Source organism: Argentina anserina, chromosome 3 (genome assembly GCF_933775445.1).
Source record: "Argentina anserina chromosome 3, drPotAnse1.1, whole genome shotgun sequence".
Lineage (NCBI taxonomy): Eukaryota > Viridiplantae > Streptophyta > Magnoliopsida > Rosales > Rosaceae > Argentina > Argentina anserina.
Window position 1 is genome coordinate 5,726,775 of NC_065874.1, and position 22,962 is coordinate 5,749,736.

At 38.1% G+C, this 22,962-nt stretch overlaps 4 protein-coding genes and 1 pseudogene across 5 annotated transcripts; 4 read left to right on the forward strand and 1 right to left on the reverse strand.

The window, feature by feature from the left end:
• The first annotated feature begins 1,148 nt into the window (after positions 1-1,148).
• On the forward strand, positions 1,149-1,986 carry LOC126786894 (dihydroceramide fatty acyl 2-hydroxylase FAH2-like; annotated as a pseudogene).
• Positions 1,987-6,721: 4,735 nt separating this feature from the next.
• Positions 6,722-9,910, forward strand: LOC126788452 (dihydroceramide fatty acyl 2-hydroxylase FAH1-like). The gene is made up of 7 exons (XM_050514446.1): positions 6,722-6,946; positions 7,696-7,765; positions 8,213-8,305; positions 8,435-8,631; positions 8,732-8,837; positions 9,209-9,355; positions 9,477-9,910. Exons 2-7 carry the CDS (start codon positions 7,715-7,717, stop codon positions 9,594-9,596), a joined length of 714 nt encoding a protein of 237 aa, XP_050370403.1. The 5' UTR covers positions 6,722-6,946; positions 7,696-7,714; the 3' UTR covers positions 9,597-9,910.
• A 955-nt stretch (positions 9,911-10,865) lies between these two features.
• LOC126788440 (uncharacterized) lies at positions 10,866-18,010 on the forward strand. 2 transcript variants are annotated; one of them, XM_050514435.1, is made up of 9 exons: positions 10,866-11,052; positions 11,167-11,281; positions 11,679-13,417; positions 14,007-14,202; positions 14,281-15,406; positions 15,587-15,714; positions 15,794-16,467; positions 17,022-17,134; positions 17,329-18,010. In XM_050514435.1, exons 1-9 carry the CDS (start codon positions 10,999-11,001, stop codon positions 17,633-17,635), a joined length of 4,452 nt encoding a protein of 1,483 aa, XP_050370392.1. In that variant the 5' UTR covers positions 10,866-10,998; the 3' UTR covers positions 17,636-18,010. The 2 variants fall into 2 exon arrangements, with proteins under 2 accessions (XP_050370392.1, XP_050370391.1); XM_050514434.1 differs by having other exon boundaries at positions 14,007-15,406.
• A 284-nt stretch (positions 18,011-18,294) lies between these two features.
• LOC126788450 (probable protein phosphatase 2C 28) lies at positions 18,295-20,742 on the forward strand. Its single transcript, XM_050514445.1, is given in 8 exon segments — positions 18,295-18,390; positions 18,483-18,528; positions 18,972-19,217; positions 19,312-19,585; positions 19,779-19,822; positions 19,824-19,884; positions 20,447-20,517; positions 20,605-20,742. Coding segments are annotated over 7 exon segments (840 nt in total). The 5' UTR covers positions 18,295-18,390; positions 18,483-18,522.
• Positions 20,743-20,862: 120 nt separating this feature from the next.
• On the reverse strand, positions 20,863-22,492 carry LOC126788444 (berberine bridge enzyme-like 22). Its single transcript, XM_050514439.1, is given in 2 exon segments — positions 20,863-22,470; positions 22,472-22,492. Coding segments are annotated over 2 exon segments (1,629 nt in total).
• Between the last annotated feature and the right edge of the window lie 470 nt (positions 22,493-22,962).

Sequence of the window (22,962 nt, forward strand, 5' to 3'; positions counted from 1 at the left end):
ACTTATCATGTTAAACGAAATGACAGTATCGACTTAACTATATTCTCAATTAATTGATCTATGAAATGTCGGTATCTATGCCAAAATAATTAAAATCATGAAGTTCTAAGAACGTTTGAGTAACAACAAAGAATCTAAGGTCAATGTCGGTAGCCTTAGATTACTAAGGAATCACTTCACAAAAGTACCTGCAAAGAACTTGTTATCTCTCACAGAATATGCAACGATATGTCGGTCATATACATATTCAAGATAATAAAACCCTAAAACATGCATCAAATTATCGACCCAATGAGACATGCAATAGAATTATTAATGAAGAAATTTTCATCTAAAATTATATAAATCAATTGGAGTTTGAAATCAAAGACATATCTAGAGCTTTTATCAAGATTTTAGTTACACATAATCTTGAATAAAAGCATACATGAGAGATGAATTAAAGAAGAAGATATTGAACTTCCTTTTTCTTGTGGAGATTTTAGCACAATGGTGTGTTTTGAGATGGTGGTGATGAAGGTTTTTATAAAAAAAAAATGATGGTGGAAAAAGTAGAGATAATGATGTGGTGAGTGTGGTGAGTGATCATGAAAGGAAGTGGGCGATAAATGAGAAAATGAGTGATCATGGAAGGAAGTGAGTGACCATGGAGGAAGTGAATGATCATGGAAGAAGTGAATAATTGCTAAGTAATGATGGACATAGAGGTGATGATTACACCCAAAATCAAATTAGATTTTTGCATAATATAGGTGTGGATTTTTTGACAATGGAGAGCAAAAAGTGGTGGTGCTCAGAAAATTACCAAAATTTCACATTTTTCTCTTCTTGTCAAGATATTCGAGTTAGGAATTAGATTTCTCTCTCTTTCTTGTTCTTCTTTATTCCACTTCAAAATACCTAAAAATAAATAAAGTTAATTAAAAATATAATAAAATAACTAAATAAAAAAAATAATTAATATAATAAAAATCATATAAATACGTGACTATCACTCAACCCGCACAGTTTCACTTCAAACACATAAACTCTTATGGGGATTCTTCTTTTAGGAAGGACAGAGAGAAGAAAAAGGAAGAGTCTTTGTTCGGGTTTGATCCGCTCCCTGTACGTGTCTGATCGCGACCAGCAGTATTATAGTTGACAAGATGGTTTCTCAGGACTTTCATATTGATTTGAATAAACCCCTCGTATTCCAGGTAAGGTTACGTTCTCAAATGTTTGTGAACCTTCGAGGCTAGCTTCTAGGTTTAAGTTTTGGCATGTTTTGCAGGTTGGCCATCTTGGAGAGGCCTACCAAGTTTTATGAGTGGGTTCACGGTTCACCAGGCACAGAGAGCCCTCGTTTTTTTGAGAATGAAATTTTGGAGGTACATGCAGGCCGGCATCTCATTCGTGATTCGTTCATGCCTAATAGTCACAGCTTGCTCTGTTTAAGGATATACTTACTTGCATGCTACCTTATTAATAGGACATAATTAATCAATAATATTGATTCAGCTATTGTACGTAGAGCTCATCCACTTTCCACTCGTATTAACGTGCTACTTGAAAACAGTTCTTGACCCGCACGGTGTGGCGGACAGTTCCTACAATATGGCTTCCAGTTGCGTGTTACTTCATCTCCAAGTCAGTTCGGATGGGCCATACCTTTCCTGAAATATTTCTATTGGTTCTTCTGGGCATTCTGATGTGGACTCGATCTGCTTGAATATTTATTCCATCGATTCGTTTTCCACATTGAAACAAAGAGCTACTGGATAGCTAATCTCTCTCCCCCTTCTCTTGTAATTTCTCTTTATGAGTTTTAATGTAGTTGATTATGTTTTTGGAGAATAATCAGCTAGATTTCTGATATTGCTGATTTTCTGTAGGGGAAACACCATGCATTATTTTCTCTACGGCTGCCATCACAAACACCCGATGGATGAGTTGCGACTTGTTTTTACTCCCGCTGTGTTACGATCCCGAAATTTTAAGTGTTAATTTAAAATCGAACTCATGAAAAACTCTAAAACAATCTCAATAAATCGAAAATAATTTTATAGTCATAGCGTATCGTTACTGAGATCATAGTACATCTCAGTCGAATTGATTATTACAAAACCAATTTATAATTCAAGCATTATATCAAATGGAAATGTAAAATCCTCTCAATTCTCACCACAAAATAAAATAAAGAAACTTAGAAATCTTCAGAGTACTACTCCAATTCTGCTAATCCACACCTGCAGAACGATCCCCTACACCATCGAATAGGTGCATCGGGATTGTAAATACAAACCCGGTAAGTTTTGCAGCTCGTATGAGTAAAACAACAGTATAACACGCATAGTAATACAAGAGAGAAGTACTGAAAACATTTAATTATAAATGTACTCATGAGTCACAGGACGGCCCATCTGGTTGTCCAATAATACCTGAAAATATAAGTACTCATGAGAAATCGGGCAACCCATCTGTTTACCCAAATACATTTATAATACGGGTACTCATGAGACCCAGGTACTCATCTGTTACCCCTCATGCAGTACGCCGTCAGACATTGGGCAACCCATCTGTCACTCAATATCTAAAAATATGGGTACTCATAAACAAGTAACCCATTTGTTACCCCTCATGCAGTACACTGGCAGACAGACTAGAGCCCTAACTAAATCGTAACTGTCGCCCGACCAAGGCTAGGTTCCGACATGCCAACACGTCCGAAGACAAGTCCGAAGATAGAAAAACGTTTTAACATAACTCAAGTTAAAACCACGTAGAATACATTCCTCACATGTTATTGCACAAAAAGATAAGTGATTCATGCTTAAATAAAATAAATATCAGTGTTATAAAAACACTCATTTGAAATAGGAATATGACAGTATATAATATAACAACACATATATATGTATCGATTTTACCATTTATACACATACACAACCCACTATATCATATACATATCATAGTTCGATCCTTTAAAATAAAGTGTAATTATGAATCACTGCCAAGGGTAGACTCGTCATAGTGAGATTTACTCACCTTATTTTCCTCAGCGTAATTTCCACAATACCGAAAGCAAAACTTTCGCTTGTTTTATCGATCACCTAGTTGTATAATAGAATGGTTAGAAACGTTATGTAAAACCTCAAATGCCGAATCAGTATTACTGTTTACTGTTCAGCAACTTACAGTTTTTACGTAATTATTGTTCACGTAAATACTGTTCATGTACATACTGTTTACGTATTACTGTACATTAATGTACTGTTTCAGTAAATAATAATCACCGATTTACTATTTCAGAAAATTACTTTTACAATTACTGTATAAAAATTACATTTTTATAATTATCGAACATACATTACTTTTCACAATTACCGTACATAATTACTTTTTATAATTACCGTACATAAATTACTTTTTACAAAATTTACTGTTCACGCATCGCCGCCTAGAGTGGTAGCGTGTGGGGCCCACACGCCAATTCAAAACCGGCGCGTGGCTCGCCCACAGTCGCCCAAAACCCTCAGTTTTCATCAACTCCACCCTTCCACGGCCTAAGGCCGCCTGCTGCCCCCCCTCACACTCCCTCACGCGCCGCCCCAGGTGGCGGTACGAACCTCCCCTCCTCCTCCGAAACTCATCCAAATCGCCATAATTTCACCCATAATCAATCTCAACAATCAATTTAAACAAACCCTTACCTAGATTGAACCTTAGAACCATCTGAGTGTCACCGGAGAAGCTTGAACCTAGGGGCGGTCGAAATCGAGCAGGTGGCACCAGGGGCGAGAATCGGTGGCTAGATGCTATCCTCCGAGAGCTTGCGTCGCCGGAGTTGGGCGGCAACGAGTTGCAGAAGCTTGAATCGTCGGAGGAGCTTCGGCGTGGCGAACGACGATTGTAACGCCCAAGGGTGGAAGCTGGAGGCAGTGTGGTGCCTTTGGGATCGACGGTGAGATCGCCGGAGGTGATTTTTTTTTAAGAGAGAGAGAGAGAGAGAGAAAAAGTCTCGGGGTGCGGCTGCAAGGGGAGAGAAGATAGAGAGAGAAAAAAATGAGGGTTTCCAGAGAGAGAAAAAAACGAGGGTTTCCGTTTTTTGAAACCCTAGCTTCTGAAAATTCTTTTTTATACTTTTTTCTAAAATCGGAAACTAATTTCCGTCGCTAATAACTTTCACATACGACGTTTGATTAAAACGCTTGACGTATCCAGAAACGAGCTCTACAAATTTCGTGAGGGAAGTTTTCAGAAATGAGCCACGGACTAAAAGTCGACTCCCGCATTGTTGAAACGTAACATTTTCCAATTTAGATTTCCAAAGACGGTTCCGTTTTCGATTTGACATCGTCGTGAAGCGAAGAATGCGATTTATTAATTTTTCCAAGTTTATTCAATTCTAAGAATTCATACAAACTGAATCCGAGAAATCGGGTTATTACAGGCTGTAACCATTATTCTATCAATTCCAGTAAGTAATTTCCTCTTACATCTTTACTCTAACCAAGATACCAGTTATATATGTTTAATTTGCCTATATATGGCTTCTAAATCTGAAATTATATTAATATTGCTTATGGAACCGATATATTATGCCCTGCTTTGTATAGACCATATATATATGGATGATACCTTGCGATCCATTTTCTCAGAATCTCAATATTGTGAAAGTGATTAGGTAAACAGCTGATTGAGCAGTTGTTCGCCTCGTACGTACCTTCCCAGCATTATAATTCTTAAATCATACATTTATCAAATTGAGAGCGAAATTTTTATTATTATTTTGGTATCTGATATGATTTTGTTCAAATTTGTAACTTATGGATCTTCATAATTATCTGCTGTTTCTGACATAAGATTGTATACATCTGCTATTTTTGGAGAAAATTCTATTACGCAGTGCTGCACAATATGCAGAATGCTTTGTGTGTGTATGGAAAAAAAAATTAATCCAAAAATTGACTTCAAGATGTTATGAGAACCACAAGATTTTAAAAGTTTGAATTTAAACAGTGATGATTATGTGCTACTCATTACTACCCTGCACCATGGGAAGCCATCCAAAAGATTGACTAGATCTAGAGCTCAAGAGGTATCCACAAATTTGGAGTACTAATTAAGAAACATATTCTTCTATTCTGGCTCTTTTTGTCATATTTGATAGTACGGCTTATTCCGATGGATTTCTTTGATAAATGGCTTTGTTCATGCTTGACAGAGATATCCCTTCTACCTCCAAATCATCTAAAGTCTCTATAGCAAAAGCACCAAATCCGGCTAATCATGAGATAAGTTCCAAGGAAGCAAAAAAGTCATCAAAGAAAGGAGGGGAAAGAAGCAAGAAAGCAAAATAAGGTATGAATTGTATGATTGTTAGTAATGTGAAATTGCCACTTACCTACTATATGTTGAAATTGGAACTGGAACAACAGATTCATTTTGGACATTGAAAATTAGAACTGCAAGTCTGCAACCCTGGAAATGAAAAGTTGCAAGTATCGTAGCAGACCATAAATGGTTCAATGAACCTGCCACATGCTTATCTATCTTTTAAATTTTCATTGTTTTCAAGTTTTTATGAACCAAGTCTTTATTTTCACTTGGCACTTTGGAGCTTGAGACCAAGTTGAGTCTTGTACTCTTGTTATATTTTCTGTCATTGTTTTCTTGTTATTGAACTGTTGATTGTTGAATCAGTTCAAGTTTATTGTCGAAGGACTTGAATGTTGAATCAGTTGAACACTTGAATAAGTTGAAATCAATGTGTAATGTGTTAATTTTTGAACACTTGAATTGTTGAAATCAATGGAATGAACACAGGTTTACACTTTTAATAGGAAAATGCTGATGTTAGAAGTTCAATTTTACACAAGGCAAAAGCTTGTAAAATTTGGGCCTGAACAACTCGAAAACTGGCCTGAACTGATTTGGTCAGATTTGGGTTGATTTTACCTACCCAAAAATTGAACCGGCCCGAACCAAAAGTTTTAAGCTCTGGGCCGGTTTCACTAAAATTTCAGCCCGGACCAAAACGAGCCCACCCGAATAGTCCAATTGATGTCAAAAATGAAAAATTCAATTCGGCCAGAAACTTACGCGTTAATTTTTGTCTAAAATGAAATTTTCAATTTGGCCAGAAAACTTACACGTTAGTTTTTGTCTAAAATGAAAATTTCAATTTAGCTAGAAAATATTTTTGACGTTGTTTACAATAAATATGTATTATTATGGTTATTTTTTAACACACTCTCACTTAAACCGTCGAAAGCACACTCTAGCATGCATGCGCGGAGGAGGCTAGTTTACTAATTATTTCTATTCTGCCAGTTTCAAGCTGATTGATTACCATACAGAAGAGAAAGCCTTGCGCGCATTACAAGTTAACTACAATGTCTGTGTTGGATATTCAAAACTCTCGCACGTTCCACAGCACAACCAAATCGTTACATTTACATTCCAACATTAGAGAATTTATTCCTACTCTTGCTTACAGAACGGGTTTTAAATATTATTAGCATCACTGTTACAGAGAGGCACGAACATGGTTTTACATGGGGTTGACTCCCCCTCCCTCTAAAAACTATTGGCTTCAGACCGGAGGTTGAGTCAGTCAGCCAATAATATCCCGACACGTCAGCAGGAGAGCTGGAATATTGCAAAAGGCACCAGAGTTGTATAGCAGGCCAACTGGAATAATTCCACGATTTGCCCATACGATATTAGACGGCCCAGATTTCTCCTCTCCCTTGAAAACTCGAACCGGAGATTTTCCTCTCCAAAAGAAAAAACAGAAGCTAGAAAGAGAGACAGATTTTTCCTCGGATAAAACACCAGTCTCTCAGTTCAACGCGGAAACCCTTCTGAAGAGGGTTGTTTGTTTTTTTAGGAAGCAGAGAAGGAAGAGTCTTTGTTCGGGTTCTGATCGGATCCGAGTGTCTGGCTCGGCCCGCATTTTCAGGTCTGTGCTTGTTTTGTTCTGTTCTGCTTCCAATTTCAATGCTTTTTTGCTTGTTTTGTGCAATTTGTGGATCTGGGTGTGTTGGGTTTTGGTGATTTTAGGGGTTCTGGGTTTGATTGTGGTGCATGCATTTTTGGTTTTGTTGTTGTTCTTGTTGAAGTTTAAGATATCTGATTTGATGAGGTTTAGTTCAATTTGGTTGATTGGAAGAAGTAGGAGAAGGTGGGAAAAGAATGGGGTTTTGAGGTTTATGGGGTGTGTTAATTTGTTGTTGTTCTAAAAGTGGAGTTTGGTATCAAATGAAAAGTTGGCTTGAAATTGAAGCTTTGGGATAAAGTGAAAAGCTGGATCCATTGTGTGTGGTAGAAGATGATCTTGTTGACTTTTTTATTTTCCAGTTTTTGTTTTGGAGTCGATACTTTGTCTGAAGATTGGTTCATGATGATTGCTGCTTTTGGTATTGTGCACTTACAGTGATGATTTTGAGTCGAGCCAGAGACCAATTATTGACCCTATTAGCAAACTTAGTTGGGACTTTTAAGTTAACCCCGACCCTAAATCCCTAATCTGCCTCAGTGAGTTGAGTCATGTTAGTTTTACTCTGCCTGCACTGACGGGATTGTAGTTGTGATTTCTAATAGGATGGGAGTACAAGACGCCTTATTTGATTAATCCTTGATTTTCTTCTTGTTATGATTCTGAAAAGTAACTTGGCGTTTTAATCAGTCCTTTAATGCTTGTTGCTCCAGGAGTGTTACCGGTCACAAGATGGTTGCTCAGGACTTCCAGGTCGATTTGAATAAAGCCCTTGTATTCCAGGTACGGTTACAGTCTCATATGTTTTTGTTTAGAATATAGTATGTGGTCTTGTTCACTGCATTTCCAATTGGCTTCGTAGACACATCTATGACCTAGACTCATAAACCATTTATAAGGGTGTCAGATATTGTTTTCCTATTACTTTCTCTGCATGTTCATATTTACCTGGTGTTGTCTGAAGTCTGAACAATTTCTACATCTATCCTGAAGTGTAGCAGACTATTTATCTTCAATTCTTCATTAATGTTTGTTTTGCACTTCCAAGGGGGATCTACTGCTTGCAGTTTGTTTTTTTGTTTTCCATCTCTGCAGTTGCCAATATTCGTATTGCTCTTCTAGGTTTTTTTTTCTTTGAAGAGGTTGTCGTTTCCTTTTCTGGTCCTCTATTTTGCCTTTGGTGCATGTGATTAGTTCTAGTACAAACTTTTGACTTTTGATGTTTTACAGGTTGGCCATCTTGGAGAAGCATATCAAGAGTGGGTTCACCAGCCTATTGTCTGCACAGAAGGCCCTCGATTTTTTGAAAATGAATTTTGGGAGGTAATGCCAGCCCCTTTGATGCCTATAGCTGCTCTGTTATGAATTTGTTTACGTGCCAACTTGAATTATTAATATCTGTCCAGCTATAATATATCTCATTTACTGACTCAATTTGATTACTTGAAACAGTTCTTGACCCGCACCGTGTGGTGGGCAGTGCCTACCATATGGCTCCCAGTGGTGAGTTACTTCATCTCCAAGTCCGTACGAATGGGTCATACCTTTCCTGAAATAGTTCTGATGGTTCTTTTTGGCATTTTTGTGTGGACATTGCTTGAATATACATTGCATCATTTCCTTTTCCACATTGAAACAACGAGCTACTGGTAAGTCTCTCTCTCTCTCTCTCTCTCTCTCATTTTTGTGCGTACATATCTTTTGTTATTTTATGTGAGAATAATGTTCTAGTTTTCTGTATTGCTTTAGGGGGAATACCGCACATTATCTTCTCCACGGCTGCCATCACAAACACCCAATGGATGGGTTGCGACTTGTTTTCCCTCCCACTGCAACAGCTATTCTATGTTTTCCAGTATGCAATCTTCTCTCTTATCCCGAGTCTTACCACGTGGTCACTCATTATGTTGTGCTTCCGATTACAACATAGTTAATGAATATTCTAAGTGTAGAAGATTATTAGTCTATCTTTATGGAAACAATATCTTTTGTCTTGTGTTGTATGACCCATGTTACCTTACCATGTTCTCAACACTGGAAACAACTAGATAGCTGTTTGTATTGCATTATTGCACATTGTTGCCTACTTGGCATTGTTATGATGTAGAAGTCTACTTGCACATTTTTTTATTCTTCAAAATTGTCTAGGTACCCGATTTTTCTTTGCGTACATGTATGGAATTCTTTTTGATTCACTTCTCTAATCTCTACCCCTATGTTTGCCAGTTCTATAACTTGGTTAAGCTGATGTCCTCCCCGTCTGTTGCTCCTGCTTTATTTGGTGGTGGTTTATTGGGTTATGTCATGTATGATGTTACCCATTACTACCTTCATCATGCTCAGCCATCCAGTAAGCTGCCCAAAGATCTTAAGGTAAAGACCGGCATTAACTGCCTGTTTGGAAGAGCTTCACCTATTATACCCAAAACTATTTCTCCTTTCAAGTATGTTTGCGCACTATCATGGTCAATAAGAAGTTTGCTTGTTTTTGCAGAAATACCACTTGAATCATCATTTCAGGATTCAGGACAAAGGCTTTGGAATAACTTCAAGTCTATGGGACAGGGTGTTTGGAACACTTCCTCAAACCAAATCAGCTAAAAAGAGTAGATAATTCTTGTAATCGGTGTTAGAATAGCAAGTAGTATCAGCAAGCTGCTCAACCAATTATGATTCCTTAACATTCTTTATTCTCCTAAATTGATTGTTTGCATAAGTTATTATGTTTTCGGGGTGGGATATCAAGGAGGTTAAATTAAGAATGATGGCTCTTGAATTCGCTGGTTGTTGTTAAGGACAACTCTGTCTATAATGCGTGATTTCTCATTTTTCTATGCATCTATTCTTTGCATCTTCGGATGATGAATTGTTATGTTGACGATGATTCTACTTCTGAAATTTTTGATCAGGAGTCTTTCAGAATTTGCTTATTCTCGTTTTGATTGTCCAAAGTCCAAACTGTCAAATCTGAGATTCTTTATATGTTCATTACCATGATGTGAAAATCAGTGGTCATTGGTTAACAGTTGACATTGATTCCTCATTTCCTTCAGTATCAACTCATCCAAGGAAACATACTTCTTTGGGTAACCAATAACAATCACTCATGCATAGTTGCCATGACACGTGCACCAGAGACTCAGTATGAAAAAGGAAATTTACGTAAGACATCTTATTATGTATATTTCACTATTTCAGATGCACCTAATATCTAAATACCATACACATGATACAATGTTTTCTTTTTGATAATATAAAGAAAAGTCCCTTGGGCAACCAACATATGTTTGTTTATGGTGCATCGACGTAATGTCGTGTGTGGCTAATGATTGATCTTACTTTTCATACCACTCATAATGTAATAATGTAGTCCGGTTCACAATGTCAGTAGTTGATTATGAAATTTATGTGCAATCACAATTTTATGTAAATCTAAGGATTTAAAACAAAATATCTTAATTTTAAAAAGATTCTTTTTACTTTTGGAGTTTTGGATTTACATCCAATAATAATTGAGCATGAATTCCATAATCAGCTACTGACCGTGTGAACGAGACTGTGTAATGATGACCGCGTGATATCAGGATGCATAACACATATTTGATCTTTATGGCAACTCGTGATACAGTTCCTTTTATACAAGAATGTTCTGAAATTCGTAACTGTATGACAGTAAATAGTAATTAAAAAAGTGATTTCAAGTAAATAGTAATTAAAAATTAGAAACTAGAACCAGTAGAACGTGATGAGCAGAAGACATATTGGGCCGGGCTAAAGAACTCTGATCCAGAAACAACACAAATTGTATTCTCACAGATCCAGCACAAGAGGCGGTAAAGGGGTTTAAGGATCCGACTGACCGACCCAAATCCCTCATTAGGGTTTCCCTCTCCCTCTCGATTTTCTCAGAACCAAACAACATATAGGCTTTGCGGTCCCGATCTCTCTGCGTCAAATGGAAAGATCGCGGGTTTAGGATTCGTTGGCCGCTTCAGCAGCTTGGTCCCACTCCAACAATGGCGGCTAAACTGCCGGTGGAGCCTGAGAAGGCCAGCCCCTGCTGCGCTGCGGTACGCATTTTGCTCTTGACTCTTGATTATTTTGATTCAATTTATTTAGAGTGTTTTTGGTTTCGATATGTGCTGAGTTTGTGGGTTTTTTTTATATTTAAATTGTTGGTGCAGTGGCAGAAGAAGTATATGAAGAGTGAGAAGCTGCGGAATCATCTCCGGGAAGCTGTGAATATTCTTCAGAAGGGGACTGAGGAGATTCAGGCACAGCATTCTACTCTCAAGAAAGGTATATTCCTTTATGATGTTTAAGTACTTTTACTTATTTTCGATACGAATTTGTTAGATGTGGAAATGATTATCATGTCTTGCTTTGATTTAGTGAGATTAGATAACAACGATTTTTTGTATGAAGGTTGTGGTAGTAATGCAATTGGAGTCGAATGCAAAACACGGTTACTAATTGAATTTTTATGCTGTACTAGGCTTACGGAATGATTGGGAAACCGAGAGCCATATGTGGCAGGACTAAGTAAAGTGAAACTTGTTAAGATAAAGATTTTCGTTTGTTGTTGTAGTGTTCTTAAAAAATAAGCTCTTTCGAAGTGTGCTGGGATATTGTGCTTAAGAAGCTGAGTTAGTTATCAAATTTTCTTACTTTCCATTGTGTATTTTTGTGGTTGCAGAATATGAGGAGTTGCGACGGCTGGCAGATATTGAGAAAGAGGAGAAAGGGAAAGAATCTGCTGCAAGGGTCTCTCTGGAGAACGAGGTGTCTGAGTTGAAATCTGAGATACTTTCTCTCAAGCAGCGAGAAGGTACAGACTCTCAAGATAAAGATGAAGTGAAGCTTCTTAAAGACCAGGTTTCCAAACAGGGACAAGAGATTAGTCATCTGAAGGATCTGATTGAGATAGAGAAGAAAAGAGCAGATTCAGAAAGTAAGAAAGCAGAAGCAGAGAAGAAAAAGGCTGCCGAAGCACAAAAAAGTATGAAAACTGAAAAAAAGAAGGCGGATGAAGAAAGGAAGCGTGCCAATATTGAAGGGGAGAAGGCGGAGAATTATAGGCTTCAGTTGGAGGTTGTGGAGAAAGAAGCTGCTGATGCAAAATCTCATTCTGAAGTGGAAAAGGAGATTAGTTGTCTCAAGGAGCTTATTGAGAGAGAGAAGAAAAGAGCAGATTTAGAATGTAAGAAAGCAGAAGCAGAGAAGAAAACGGCTGCAGAAGCACAAAAAAGTATGAAAATTGAGAAAAGGAAGGCTGATGAAGAAAGGAAACGTGCCAATACTGAAGGAGAGAAGGCAGAGAATTATAGACTTCAGTTGGAGCTATTGGAGAAAGAAGCCGCTAAAGCAAAATCTCATTCTGAAGTGGAAAAGGAGATTAGTAGTCTGAAGGATCTTATTCAGAAAGAGAAGGAAAATGCAGAATCAGAAAGTAAGAAAGCAGAAGCGGAGAAGAAAAAGGCTGCTGAAGCACTGAAAAGTATGAAAACTGAAAAACGCAAGGCTGAAGAAGAAAGGAAACGTGCAAATATTGAAGGAGCGAAGGCTGAGAATTATAGGGTTAGGTTGGAGGCATTGGAGAAAGAAGCTGATAAGGTGAAATCTGGTTTGGCTTCTAAAATTTTGAACCTTGAAGCAGCAAACAAAATGCTTGAAACAGAAAGACAGAAGGTCGTGAAGGAGAGAGAATTTGCAAATTCTGAGATGGCAAAAGCTGAGGAACAGAGGAAGTTTGCTGAAGCCAATAGGCAAAAGATCATTGAAGAAAAATCTCGTTCTGAAAGTTTGTCTCTGCAATTGGTAGACTGTAGAAAGAGGGTTGATGAGTTGCAGAAAGAGCTAAACGGAATTAGGTGTTCAACAATATTGCATGCGAATTTTGGGGTCAAACCAGATGGTAATAGAATTGACACTTCCAAAGAGTTTTCAAACTTGGAGGAAGCAATCAAAAGAGTCGAAGTTGAAAAGCAGAAGGCATTGAAGGAGAAGAAGCGCGCAGACTCAGAGGTGATGAAAACTCAAAAGCAGAAACAGCTTGCGGAAATAAATATGAAGAAGGCAGCTGAAGAAAAATCTCGTGCTGATCATCTTTCTCGGCAGTTAGATGAAGCTAAAAAACAGATTGAGGTATTGTCAACTAGAAACTTGATTGAGGTGTCTGCTGTTCATCAACTTGCCAAAGGTATGGGTGCTGATAGTGCGAAGGTGAAACTTTTAAAGAAACAGCTTAAGCTTGAGAAAATGCATAGAAAGTATTCTGAGGAAGTGGTCAAGGTCAACCTGGAAAGAAGTCGCAACCATATCCTACATCAAGAATATGGTCGCTTGAAGTTGGATGTTGATCAAATTTCACAGCGGTTGGATATGCTTAATAACTCGTTTTGCTATAATGCCGAAGGTATAGATGACCATGAAAAGGTTCGTCTCCTTGTTCTAAACTTTTTAGTTAACCCTGTTCAATTTGATTCTATGGCAATATCTTTAGTTCTGATGACATTGGTCAGGGCATCTCTTCTCAAAACGTAGTATGTACATGTTTAAGCGTTTGCTGTTCTGCTTTGCTTTTAAGTCCTGTTTCCTTTTTTCAGGCGTGCTTGATGACAAATGAATCTTGTTCATCTGATGGCTTTTAGTGTTGTAATCTGGTGGGTAGAGGCTTGTTATGCTACTTGGTCCATGCTAAGTTGTAAATAATACCGGAGTTAAAAATTGAGGTTAAAATGACATATGCTCAAGCCTTTCAACGTTTTTTTAATAAAATTATACATATCTGACAGAAACTATGTACTGTAGTCTTTCTTGTCCAGTTGCTTAGTTACTGACCATATGAGATTATGGAACACACCTTCCAAATCTACAGTTTGGCTTCTAAATACCACATTACTAGCTGTTGTCATTCATTCTCTATTAGTCTCTTGGATTCTTCAGTCATTTATATGATGTTATCTGTCCTTGCACACGCTTGTAGTTCCATAACTTGACTGAACTGGTTGTTTTCACTTTGCAGAGTTGGAATATAATGAAAAAGCAACGGTTAAGCAACAAGAGTTACCAAGGGCTAGAATCTTCCCAGGTGAATGAAACTGAATTTTTGAAACCTGCCTGCCCCGTTTTGGATGCATCAGATCCTTTCAGGGAAGACATGCAACATACAGGACCTTATCCTCCATTATCTGGAGGAAACTGCACTGGATCTATTTCAGGTATTGATTCTAAATTAGAGTCTCCTAGAGGCTCTAGGAGAAACATGTTACAGAGTTCTGCAATAAATTCAAGTACAGCATCTTTTTCTGATGGACAGTTGGTGGGCTCACAGGAAAAAGGTGTGTTTTCTGTTACCGTGCCAACAAAATTGGTTGAGGAAAATGTGCTACCATCATTATCCAACATGTCTACTGAGGTTGTTAAAAGAAAGTGCAATGATACAATTGCCGTGGTGGCTGAAAACGCTGTCAAAAGTCCTGTAAGAACTGATGGTATTGGAAAAGTTAATGAGCATAGCAGAAAGAGAAAGAGGATAATATATGCAGTTGAATCCATTCAGAGTCTATACTGTGAGGGTAAGAAGTTCCACCAGCAGGTAGAGGAGAAACTATCTGATCTGCATTGTTTGTTGCGCAAGAAAATAAAGAAATCGGTTGAAGAGAGACTGCATGGGAAGAGAGAAGCAGTTTCTGAAGGGAAATGGGTAGTGGCGAGTAGTTTAGTCAGCAATGAGCAAAATAAATCAGATGTATTTGTGAATGAATGTGCAAATGCATGCAGACATGTTTCAAGTATTGCGGAGGAGCTCATTGGGACTGCCCAAGCAAGCAGAGAATGCACAAGTGATCTTGATTTTAGTGATATGGCAAGTTTTGATGAAGTAACAGATGGAAATTACCTGAAACTGTTGGATCTGGACGATGCTGCTGAGGAACAGCGCTATAGGATGGCAATGGAAATGCCATTATCTCCTACACTTCCCGAGATTGAGGCTCAAGATGTTGAAACTTCTCATAGCGATAGGATCAATTCTTTAATGAAGGAAACCATCTGTGACAGTTATTCAAATAAGAATGGAAATTGTGATGATTGTTGTGTCATGCAAGGCCTCAGTGGGAATGGCATTGGTAATTCTGCAGCAACGGGTAAACCTTGGGATATTGAGGTGGAGGATGCTAGCGCTGAAGTGACACGTACTTCAAGTAGTAAAGCTATGTTCCCATTTGAAAATCATGGTGCTGCGGGTGACAATAGTCTCAAGTATCATGTGTTGTTTTCAAACACTGAAGACAGCAGTAGCATTTCTAGGGTATTTAATGCATTTAAAACTTGTATTGCACAGAGCAGTCTGGCTATTCGTACAGAATGGATGGTGCGAGATATTCTGTTTGCTGTTAGAAGTGAAGAAAAACTTCTCCCCAAGTAAGTAATTTATGGGATCAAGGTGGTCGATTCTCTTTTTTTTTTTTTTTTGTGCCTCCATCCTCCCTTCCTCCTAAGAAAGCTGTGCCTCTACATTATTGTGATTCTGTTTTACTCTTTTGATTTTTAGTTCTTTGTACTTTGGATTTTCTGCTAATAATTTTGTTTTATTCAATACAGGGAGAAGGTTTGTGTATTCATGTCCTTGTTGCTGCTTAACTTCTCCTTTGCTTCTTCAAGTAAATTCGGGAGCATGTATTGGGAATCCAAACCCTGCTTGGATTCTTTCGCTCGACATGTGTGCTCAGGTTTGCTAATCTAGTGATTGAATAGTATAGCTTCTTCTTTGGTCCATTGTAGTTATGATTATTTTTTCTCTTTTTGCAGTGATGTGTAATGGTGATGGCAGAAGTATAATTTCGGAATTTGGTTGTTTGGATGAATCACTTGGTGTCATAGAGGATTTCATAATGCATGGGAGAGTTTTTGTCTGTAGGGATGCACCTTCCAAGACAACGGTTGAGTCTCACTCTAGCAGCTCCCTGCTTGACAACATAGATATATCCCCTCGTCCAGCATCAGCAGATGAGCTGGTTGCAGGGAGCGTTGTACTGGCATCACTATGTGCAGCATTTGATCACATTGGTTTTATATGTGAAACATCCTGCAACATTTTGCTGATTAGGAGATTAAATTGTTCGTTAATTCTGAAGATGCTGCATGTTTTTGCTCACTTTGGTGGCAAGAAGTTCTTCAACTATAGCAACCATACTTTAATGACCGTCATGAAATCTGTCGTCACATATCTTGAGGGAGTAAGAGCTTCAAATCCTGCTGATTCTAGTGCATCAGTAAGCAATTGTGGAATGGAGTTCTGTCCATGTGTTGAGTGCCCATTTTCTGAGGATGCTGTCTCTGTAGATACTGCTATATTATTGCTTTTAGAAAAGCTCCAAAGTTTGAATCAAGATGTGGTGCAATCAGTCAGTTCAAATAGAGAGCGTTCACTGTGTGATCTCCGCGATGTGCTATCGTTGGTGGAGTTGGTTGCGTTCAACATGGTATGCTAATATCTTATTGAGTTTATTTTTCATATTGCTTTCCTATCATGTTATCCAAAACCTAAGGATAGATCGTGTCTCTGCTTTACACGATTGCCTTGTTACACCTTTCTGATTAATTACTGTTTGTACATCCTGCTGTGTTGTGTTCAACGCTTGATCACTAGCACCCCCAAATCTTTTTAGTGGAATGTCCTCTGCTGTCTAATGGTTGAGGAAATTATTCATAGAAATGTTTTATTTAATGTCTCATTGAATGCAATCAGTATAAAACTGCCGACTTAGGATTGAAGTAGATGGCTCAAAAATGAATGCAATCAGTATCATATGATTGAAATTTTTTGCAACCAAAAAACTACAATTAATACTTTACTTTATTTTCTGTAGGAGTCTACAACTTCTTATGGTTTGTTAGTATATTGAGGAGCCTATGTCGTCATTTGGTTCCTGGAGACCTTTTGTTGTGTTGTGTTGTGTTTTTTATTATTATTATTATTATTTTCTAACCTCATGTTCTTAGACTGATGCTTGGAAGTTTCTCTATTTTATTGCAGAGCTGGACATGGACCAGTGTCAATGTTATTCCTCAGCTGATGAAAATGTTGGAACCATGCCACGCCGAGAATGTTATCGCTGGAATCGCTGTCCTCCTTGGTCAACTTGGGAGGTATTGTTTTCAATTAATTTGCTTGAAACTTTGTTGTTTACTGGTGTCGTTTAGAATAATTCATTAGCTGTTTTCATCTCGCTTTTTTTGCATGGAGCTCTGACATTATCCGATCTTATTGTATGCCGAACTTTGTCATGCACTGCCATCTGTTTTTCATGTGCTGAGTTTGACAATGTAATCATGATTTGTAGGTTTGGCGTCGATTCTGTTGGCTATGAAGATCAAGGTTTGGAATTCTTGAGGCATAAGTTGTCTGTCATTTTAAGTCGTGAATCTGCAAGCAGTGCAAGTCTTCCTACTCAAATTGCCACGGTCACTTCTATGCTGAGTCTGATGTCTTTTGATTTCAAAACAATTATTCAGAATAATGTAAATCCTTCCGTCACAACAAGTCAGTCTGATCCAGCGCAGTCGATAAGGAAGTGGTTTTCTTTGCTGCCAAAAAAGCAACAGGAATTGTCATTCAGCCTTCTGCAAGCTGCTAATCTAGAGAGCTGAGATACTTTCTGAAACTGCTGAGATGCTTTGCGACCTGAAGAGAGGAACTCTTTTGTGCATGTTGTAGCCGTAGACATTTTTGTGGGCGGATTCAGGTGATTTTGGTCAATTTTTTACCAGTTGAGTAGGGTTCATGGCCAAAAGAGAGTAGGGTTAGTATTTGTCCTTTATGTTGAAGTAATTGAGGATTCAAAGACCGACGAGTGGATAGTGTATCCCTCTGTACATATTCCATAGTCAACAATTGCAATGGCGCCGGTTTTGGCTCCTCATCTCTAAAATCTAAAGTGGTGAATAGTGTATGCTATCTGAATTGAAAATTTTCAAGTATTCACTATAGTAATTAAAAGTTACAAGAGGCAAGTTTCTATTAGCCTTCTCAAGTTCTCATTATTGCCCTCATAATATCGATAGGATTTTCCTCTTTGCTTGGGTGTGCCCCAACAGACGGTGGCCGCTTGTAGTCTCCTCAACGAGCGGCATCGGACACTTATTCGTAGACCCTCTGCCACTGCCGAGGTGTCGATTTCTCACCATTTCTGTTGACACCTATCCACAAAACCACAACCTAGCTCTTGTACAATCTCACTAGCTGATGATATAAATCCATAGTGAGATTTGAGGAAGAGGATACATTACAAGTCATTATACTAATAAATGTTTCATTCATTCTCATAGTCCATAGGAGATGCTGCAGTATCTTTGCTTGCAGTGGAGTAGGCAGAGCCTGAAAGTTGATGACTCGTATAGTGAAGGTAATACGCTAGTTTCACGGTTTCACCAATACGATTAACGATTGTCTTCAAAGTAAATGTACTTAATTTCAAACAATATATTTTTGCTGCAGATCACAAGACTTCGTGAAGCTTTATAACAAGGGCAACAACATGATGGTGTGTCTTCTGTATTTATTATTTGATAATGTGCTTCTGAAATCTTTCTATCGTTTGAGTATCTTTTCCAATTTGGGTATCTTTTCAATACAGTTTGAGTATCTTTCTGTACGGCTTTCTGATGCGAGTTTCTATTGAATTTGAGTGTGTTTTCAGTGTGGGCGTGTGTTTCTTTCAATCTGAATATCTTTCTATCGTTTGAGTATCTTTTCCAATTTGAGTATCTTTTCAATTCTCGTATGAGTATCTTTCTGTACGGCTTTCTGATGCGAGTTTCTATTGAATTTGAGTGTGTTTTCAGTGTGGGCGTGTGTTTCTTTCAATCTGAGTATCTTTCTATCGTTTGAGTATCGTTTCCAAATTGAGTATCTTTTCAATTCTCGTAAAATTTCATATGCATTTATATGTTTCTGAAGCTGTGATATATGTACGTGTATATGTAGCACAAAGCAGGACATGGATTTACTCGAGATGAAGTTGATGATAAGAAGCTAAGCAGCCATAAAGTCAGCCATGGATCCAAGTTGGTGAGTGGACAAATGGACCATGGAATGGAAGATTATATCGTGGCAGAAACTAGAAAAATAAATGGCTTTGAATTGGGTTTATTTGCAATTTTTGACGGCCATTCTGGTAAAAAAGTTGCAGAATACTTGCAAGCTCATTTATTTGACAACATACTAAGACAGGTATAGTGTTTCATACTTGGTTGTGCTAACACTCCTCTTTGTGATCTTTTTTCTGCCATATATGTTTTACTTGGGAGCTTTTTTTTTTTTGCAGCATGACTTTTGGACCGATCCGGAAGAAGCAATTAAGAGAGCTTACAAAGCTACAGATGATGAGATGTTGGGAACGGTGGCTGGTTCGAGAGGCGGATCTACTGCTGTTACAGCAATACTTATCAGTGGGGAGAAGCTAATTGTAGCCAATATTGGTGACTCCCGCGCAATTTTATGCAGAGATGGTGTGGCGAACCAGTTAACTGTAGATCACGAACCTCAGAAGGAGAAGGATCTTGTTGAAAGCAGAGGTGGTTATGTTATTAAGCTGCCAGGTAGTTTACTTGGGATAATTGATCTACGTCTTTGCTTAATGTGTGCATTATCTTTTGGTGTAGACCTAATTTTCGTATCTACTTTATAGCAATGCATCCTTAATTTAGTGGTTAGGGTGATCATCATCGTTTTGTCTAATTAGTCTTGAACTCTTGATATGTAATAGCAAACGTTTGTTTTGAGATTTATCAGGAAATGTTCCACGGGTGGATGCACAACTAGCAATGTCGCGGGCATTTTGGGGATGGTGACCTAAAGGAGCACATTTTTTTAAAATATTTATTTAATAAAGTACAAAGTAAGGGGGGCAAGGTTTAAGCTTGTCAAGAAAACCCAAAGGAAAAAAAAAAGAAAGTAGATAATTATACTATAAAAACCGATAATTCGGAAATCTCAAGTAATCAGCTTGTAAGAACTTAACGAGCATACTAAGAGGGCTATCATACTAAGTAAAAGAGGGTAAATTTTTTTTGGTCAGTACAATATATAACCATAAACATTGATGTCTGTAAAGTCTTTAAAAATATAAATAAGTGTCAATAAATATGAAAGAATATTATGAAAATCGATGGAAAATTAAAATATTCAAATAATTTTTTTTCTCAAATTAATTAGATTAAAACTTAATAGTTCATATTTATAATTTCATATTCAATATATAAAGTAGCAAGATTATTAGAAAAAACTACTTAAAGATTTTTATGAGATTTAAGAAAAAATGACGGTATTAATAGGAGAAATATATGTTGATAATCTAATTATATATATATATATATTATCAGCACTAATATATTAAAATTTTAGGGTAAATATTGTAACATGGACTCCAGCCAGGCCAAGCCCTGGGCTGGATCCGCCAGTGGATATCAACATCAAGAAGATCGACACTGAAGTAGAGTTCATTATATAGGGAAGTGATGGTTTGTGGAAGGTGAGCAACATACTGACTTTCCTATTCCTAAACTAAACATGACATTAATTGGAGACGTTGGATTGATAAATGTATCTGTTCCTCCAGGTGGTGTCAAACCATGATGCTTATGATTGCATTAGAGGTACAATTGATGCTGAAGAAGCAGCAGAGAAGTTGATTCAAAAGGCATTATCCAGGAAAAGCTATGACGATATCTCTTGCATAGTTGTTGTCTTCTACTAGATATGTATGCCCCTTCGGCATTTAGCAGTCTGTTGTAAAATTGTGTCCTAATCGATCGCCATAGACTGGTTCTGACATCATGTAAGATGGTCACATTGATTCAACACTGCATGCAAATTCCTAACTGCCAGACAGAACCCGAAAAGGAGGGATGCTCTGCTCGTTTCTGAAGAAGTTATGTGGATCAACCCTGCTCTTTACTACTGCAAGTCTCTTGAAATTGTTCTTGAAGTACTTTCTCCCCCAACTACTTGCTTCCATGTAGCTTGTATTGGTGCCTCTGTTGTTGGTCCCTAACTCAAGGTCCTTGTAATTGATGTAGGCTCCCCTTGGAGAGTTTGAAACATAAGGCTTCATATACCTGTAAAGCATATCCATCCAATACATATGCTTGCCGGCTTCACTAGCCTCATTCACATCCCACTTCACTATGTACTGAATGTTGTAAATATTCCCTTTCCTATGAGGAAATGGAATTTCGAACTCTGAAATCTCGGCCATTTTTCCACCATAGGGATCCAGTATCATGAAAACTAGTTGCTCTTGCATGAACCTCTCCCAAATCCCCTGTAGCCCTATTTCTGGAATAGGGTTTGTTACAAAGTCGGACTTGCCTTTGAAATTGCTCTTATAGAGTGCTTCCCTAGACAACAAGACCTCCAAAGGCTGCTCTTTCTTGTACCCAGCAAAGTACTGAGCAGATTGAACCCAACTCATTTCAATGCAGTCTTTTTCCTCCAAACCCAACTCTGGAAAGCTTTGTTTCATCAATGGCATTAGTGTGTCAATCCCTCCAAGATACAAGGAATTGAAATCAGCTTGGACTTGTTTCTGACCCCCACTCCCAACATTTTGAAGGATCACTCTCATGAAAAGATCCTCATGAAACCTGTCTGCAATGTACTGCCACCTATTCACAAGGCTACCTCCATCTTGTGATATTAACTTGCTCACTGTAAAACCTGTCACAACCTTTGGGACCTGAACCAGTTTGATCTTCCATGAAACTATGATCCCAAAACTTGCTCCCCCACCTCCTCTAATGGCCCAAAACAGATCCTCCCCCATTGTTTCTCTGTTCATGATTTTCCCATTAGCGTCAATCAAAACTGCATCTATGACATGATCAGCTGCTAGGCCATGTTTTCTAACCAAGGTCCCAAATCCACCACCACTAAAATGACCACCAATTCCAACAGTTGGGCAAATACCAGCTGGGAATCCATGGACGTCGCTTTTTTTACCAATGCTATAGTAAAGCTCACCTAGTGTAGCTCCTGACTGAACCCAAGCTGTTTCATCTGCAATGTTGACATCAATGGACTTGAAGTTAATCATGTCAATGATGATGAAGGGGGTCTTGCAGAGATATGAGAGCCCTTCATAGTCATGGCCTCCACTTCTTACCCTGATCTGTATGCCACATTTTCTGCTGCAAAGCACTGCTGCCCGGATTTCGGACTCGTTAAAAGGTGTGAGAATGAGAAGAGGCTTTGATGTGGAGTTTAGCCATCTAGGATTTTGTTCTGAGGATATCAAGATGGATGAATAAGAAGATGAATTTGAGGTGTGGATGATTGTAGAGGCTTCGGTGTTGTAACTGAGTTGAGTTGTCATGCACAGCCTGAGAGGTTCAGTGATTGGATCAGAACTTGCACATGAAACTAGACTTAGGAACAAGGAAAACACTGGTACAAAGAACTCCATCTCTTGCAGATATGAGCTTTCAGGATTGAGTTTGGCTACACATGTATATCTGCTTCATGCGCTTATATGCTTAGTACGTTCGGCTTGTTATTCTGCTACAGCGGGTAGAAACAAAGAGCTAAAGTGAGATTAGTGATGATTACTATGCAGTGAAACAAGGATCTACCAGTTTGTTTTTTTATTTAGTTCTATCGGTGTTCAGTATTTAAAGTTAACACTAGCGATTCCGTATTCAAATGCCAAGTAACCCACAATGTGTCAACATGTAAGCTGCCACAACCTCTTGAACTTTGGCCATATTTACTTGGATATTGCTAAACAATAATCGAGTCCCAGTCTACACCTACCAGAAGAGATCAACAAAAAAATCTGATGCCAATCATGGCATGGCCTTATACGTTAAAAGTGTTGCTCTCAGAATTTTCTACTAATTTAACACGGTAACACAAACCAATTAACAGAGTTGCATTAGCTAGGTAGCTGCTTACTTCCTTATTAAAGCATTTGGTTAAA

What these genes read in the sequence shown, in the direction of transcription:
- LOC126788452 (XM_050514446.1), top strand. Translation starts at nt 7,715, where the DNA reads ATGGTTGCTCAGGACTTCCAGGTCGATTTGAATAAAGCCCTTGTATTC. An exon ending in ATTGAAACAACGAGCTACTG is followed by an intron (nt 8,632 to 8,731) that starts GTAAGTCTCTCT and finishes GTATTGCTTTAG; the next exon opens with GGGGAATACCGCACATTATC. An exon ending in AGCTGCCCAAAGATCTTAAG is followed by an intron (nt 9,356 to 9,476) that starts GTAAAGACCGGC and finishes TTGTTTTTGCAG; the next exon opens with AAATACCACTTGAATCATCA.
- LOC126788440 (XM_050514434.1), top strand. Translation starts at nt 10,999, where the DNA reads ATGGCGGCTAAACTGCCGGTGGAGCCTGAGAAGGCCAGCCCCTGCTGC. An exon ending in CCAGCCCCTGCTGCGCTGCG is followed by an intron (nt 11,053 to 11,166) that starts GTACGCATTTTG and finishes TTGTTGGTGCAG; the next exon opens with TGGCAGAAGAAGTATATGAA. An exon ending in CTCCTTGGTCAACTTGGGAG is followed by an intron (nt 17,135 to 17,328) that starts GTATTGTTTTCA and finishes CATGATTTGTAG; the next exon opens with GTTTGGCGTCGATTCTGTTG.